General features: G+C 36.8%; 1 protein-coding gene across 1 annotated transcript in view; it reads right to left on the reverse strand.

Moving 5' to 3' along the window:
• LOC113809599 (xanthine dehydrogenase/oxidase-like) overlaps positions 1-4,345 on the reverse strand; it is a 34,578-nt gene extending 30,233 nt beyond the window's left edge. The window contains exon 1 of the mRNA XM_070138013.1: positions 4,234-4,345. Coding sequence (XP_069994114.1) covers positions 4,234-4,290 — 57 coding nt within the window. The 5' untranslated portion in view covers positions 4,291-4,345. The remainder of the gene's footprint in view (positions 1-4,233) is intronic.
• Positions 4,346-5,000: the final 655 nt, after the last annotated feature.

The raw sequence follows: 5,000 nt of genomic DNA on the forward strand, positions 1-5,000 counted from the left end.
CAGGGTCCCAAGGATTGCATGACGAAGTGAAATTGCAGCGAAAAAGAAAAGAAAGAAAGAAAGGAAAAAAAAAAAAAAAAAAAAAAAAAAAAAAAAAAAAAAAATAAATATATATATATATATATATATATATATATATATATATACATATATATTTATATAAAAGATTGCGTAACAAATGGATTGTTGCATATCAATTGAATTCGTTGACCGCCTAAAATGAATTCTCTAAACTGTAAGTTACATAATCTTATAAATATGCGATAATATCTGCATATCTACCTTGTCCTCTAACAGACAAAACAAATAAACTATTGCAACAAGCATGACAAATATTAAATATTAAATATAAAAAACCCTCACACACTTCTGCATGAGCTGTCATAATCTGAGATTAATAGAGCCAAAATAAGTTTAAATTCTGTAACTGACAATTAATTCAGCTCAGAGTATCCTAAGATATTAGTAATCAAGCTCACTATAAATATATTCAATTACTATAATATCTGTACCACGGAAGAACATAATAATACGTAAATTATACTGATTTTCGTTCGGGAATATTCCAACATTCCCGAGAGTATTAAATGAAATTCCGTGTAATTCTCTTAATAAATATAATAGAAACTCGCTTTTTTCCTCTTCATCTTCATTCACACTTTTTCCTATATTCTAAATGAAATTCCGTGTAATTCTCTTAATATAATAGAAACTCGCTTTTTTCGCTCTTCATCTTCATTCACACTTTTTTCTATATTCTAAATGAAATTCCGTGTAATTCTCTTAATATAATAGAAACTCGCTTTTTTTTTCTCTTCATCTTCATTCACACTTTTTTCTATAGTGACTCTCCATTCTGGCGTCGCGAACTTTCCAGAATTCGTGAAAGTTGGAATGGCGTCGTGTTCAACTCAAGTTCTAATTGCATGGGACAATAGCCGCTACAATATATATATATGTTTTTCTTTTTTCTTTAATTATTTTTAGTAACTAATGAAGGCCTTTATGAAGCACCTAATTTATTAAAACAAAATTCAGTTGCACCATTTCGATTGGCTTGCATAAGAGTGAAGCCATGATTCTGTGGTTGTAGTTCTCATGTACTGTTATTACATCATCGCAAGTTTATACGCTTTTGTTATATATACATACAGTCTGTTGTAGCAATGCTCCTCATATGGAGGACTGACAATCGATACAAAATCTTGTAAATAGTTCGTAAATAGCTCGGAGGGTTCTGTTTACACGGAGTTAAAAGAAAACGGAATAATACAAACGAAGAGAAAGAAAACGAGTAAGAGGGGGGTCCCTTCCATATAAATTTACTTTCACCGCACATTCTATATAATTTACTAGGATGCCCCCCCGAAGACCTGTATGCTATATATTTTTCCTCTACCGTGTATGGGGTATTAAGTACTATGACCTGGGTGAAAGCCATACCAAATTGCCCCCTGGAAATTGGGTACAAACGCAAAAATACGCCACCATTTAATGTTTCTCTTACTACTGTTGTCTTTCTCACTATCATTGTGTCTAAATCGTCTCACGACATTTATTCTAAACCTGTCTCAGCTGTTTATTGAACCTCCCGACACGATCAGAAAACGCACCTTCTCTTAGTCAAACCATACAGTCTTACAAATTCATTTTTCTTCCTCGTTTTCATTCATATGAAGGAAGAATCAGGACTGGTCTTATGGGTCCTTCGTAATAAGGGTTTGAGGTCCGTGACTCGCTTCTCAGTAATCTTTGAGCTACCATACGCGAACACGCATCAGCTGATCTAAATGCCCGCTAACCCTCTGTGAAGCGACCGGCTCGTTATATACCAGGGTACAGATAACGTGAGCTGGTAAAATGCTTTTTTTTTTTTTTTTTTTTGTCTTTTTTTTTTTTTTTTTGGCTTAGAAAAGGACGCTCGGGGCTCGCATCTTGGGGGGGGGGGGGGAAGGCGTGTTGTAAAACTGATTTATCTTGTGTAAGCGTTCTTAATTCTGGATTAGGCCTATCCGCAAGCTTCCTCTGTACTTACTTTTAAGCCTTCCTAGTTATAGGTCTGTTTCTTATATACTATACTCGATATGACTGTGTATATGTGTGCGTGTGTGTGCGTCTGTGCGTGCGTGTGTGTGTGTGTGCGTGTGTGCGTGTGTGTGTGTGTGTGTGTGTGTGTGTGTGCGTACATATACATGTATATATGTATAAATATTTATGTAAGAGTCCAAATTGTTACACCACAGCCTCCCATTAGCCTACTGTAAGCAATGATATTTTGGTACACCTTTAAATGTTTACTGCATTACGAGATTACTATCTATTAACTTTAATGGCACAAGGCAACAGGCCTGAAATGCCCTGTTTGCCCGTTAGAGAGGACCAAGAGCTACAGCTGTTGGGGGAAAAGGACGCCATGCCCCATTCCCCAAACGAGGGTTCAGATAACAACTCAATTTCTCTTCTTTTTCTTCTTCTAATTCAAATTCAGACTGGACAGTCGTGTGTCAAGATATCATCTCGGTCTTTCGCCATCTCCTTGCCTTAATTCGTGTCGCTGATAACAACGTCTTTGGTATAAGTGGCAAGAGGGGCGGAGAGAGAGAGAGAGTAGGCATAGGCTGTGTCCGCGTAGACATAGGTTGTGTCCGCGGGGTACTTTGGGGTCCGGGTCTTGGGATCATTAGAATATATGAATTTGGCCTTCTTAACACACACACACACACACACACACACACACACACACTCACTCACTCACTCACTCACTCACTCACTCACTCACTCACTCACTCACTCACTCACTCACTCACTCACTCACTCACTCACTCAAACACACACACACACACACACACACACACACACACACACACACTCAAACACTCAAACAAACACACTCACACACAAATACTTCCACAAACACTTCCGTACCCACTCGCATGCACACAAGCACTTCCGCCAAGCACAGCTAACCACTGCCAGACGTAAGACATCCCGCACGTGTCTGTCACAGAGTAGCTGCGGCTGCCCAGTGTCGATCGGGTATCCGTACGCGGTCACAACACAACACCAATGTCTAGACTTTTTTTTTCTTTTTTTTTGGATAGAATTAACTGAAGAATGTCTCGTCTCCTGAATTTAGAATTGGAATAACTAATATAGTAGATGTATGTATTTTTTATATATATACATTATTTTTTTTTACAATAATACAATAATTTTTGGAGAAATAAGGATACATAAATATAGAGAGAGAGCGAGAGAGAAAGGGAGATAAAGAGAGATAGAGGGAGAGAAAGAGAGAGAGAGAGAGAGAGAGAGAGGAAAAGAGAGATAAAAGAAAAGAGAGAGATGGAGAGAACACAAGGTTAATCACCATTTGGACACCGAATTCCTGACACACATTTTGGAATTAAATTTAGCATTTGTGTAGCTGGAAACACAAATGAAAGATGTGGATGTTTATGTTTATTTTCGCGCAGAAAAATACACACACACACAACATGAACAAACTAATATATTGATTGCACATAGTTGTACATGTCTTATTGTTCTTATGAGAATGATGACTACAGTTAGACACAAACTTATGTTCAAAACTACATCTTGATTTTTTTCTTATCTTTTCTTTCTTATCAAACTGAGGAAATCATCTACCCTTCTTATCGATTTTTTCTTATCTAACAGAGTAAGAAAGTTATCTTTCTTAACAAATTAAGGAAATCATATTACTTTCTTTACTTCTTAAAAAAAAGGAAAAACAAATGATCTCACTTTTTCTTTCTTAAAAAAAAAAACAGGATATTATCTTCCCTCCCTTCTTAAGCAAAAAAAAAAAAAAAAAAAAAAAAAAAGAAAATAACCTTTCAATCTTCCTTTCTTAACAACCAGAAGAAAAAAAACATCTTCTTTTATTTACCCCCTTTCTTATCTTCTTTTATTTACCCTCTTTCTTATCTTTTTTTATTTACCCTCTTTCTTATCTTCTTTTATTTACCCTCTTTCTTATCTTCTTTTATTTACCCTCCTTCTTATCTTCTTTAATTTACCCTCTTTCTTATCTTCTTTTACTTACCCTCTTTCTTATCTTCTTTTATTTACCCTCTTTCTTATCTTCTTTTATTCACCCTCTTTCTTATCTTCTTTTATTTACCCTCTTTCTTATCTTCTTTCATTTACCCTCTTTCTTATCTTCTTTTATTTACCCTCTCTCTTAACAAAGCGAGGAAATAACCTTACCTTCTTCCCATTCACAAAAAATACCAGAGTACTCATTGGTCCTGCGTCCTGGGCCATGGAAACACACACACACTCAGGCAGCTCTCTCTGTGCACAACTTATTACAACAGGTGCGTAGGACTGACTGAACCTCCCCGTGGAGTGGTGGGGGACATGCCAGTTCGTGACGGCCAGGTTCACATATCCACTTATATATGAGCGTATGTGTGTGTGTGTGTGTGTGTCTGTGTGTGTGTCTGTGTGTGTGTGTGTGTGTGTGTCTGTGTGTGTGTGTGTGTGTGTGTGTGTGTGTGTGGCCCAGCTATATCTATATCTGTTTACTATATGGTACATTTATATAATCTTACACGTCTGTCACATACGTATCTTCACACAGACATATACTTAGGCATATACACCTGGCCGTTGCTTCCTCTGTTCATTCCTCTCTTCTTGCCTCACCAGACATTAGAGTGTTGTGTTGTCTATCTCTTCTATCTATGTATTGTTGTAACTTTTCCCTATTCATCACCGTAAGTCACGTGCTAACAACGTGACTTGGTGCGATCTCTAAACCAGTGTATAGGGGATGCATCTCTAGACATGAACGCGGTCCCAGCCTGTGCTACAGTGTGTAGGCTTGTATTATACATCGCTAATTGTAGACTGATAAAAAAGGAAGGAAAAGCATGATAAATATCCGCGGTAGAAAGGTACTGTCAAGTTGGAAAAAGGCAAAAATAACATTAAGTTTGATCAGTATTTGAAATCTAAAGAACCGTTAATAA

Source organism: Penaeus vannamei, chromosome 24, assembly GCF_042767895.1.
Source record: "Penaeus vannamei isolate JL-2024 chromosome 24, ASM4276789v1, whole genome shotgun sequence".
NCBI lineage: Eukaryota > Metazoa > Arthropoda > Malacostraca > Decapoda > Penaeidae > Penaeus > Penaeus vannamei.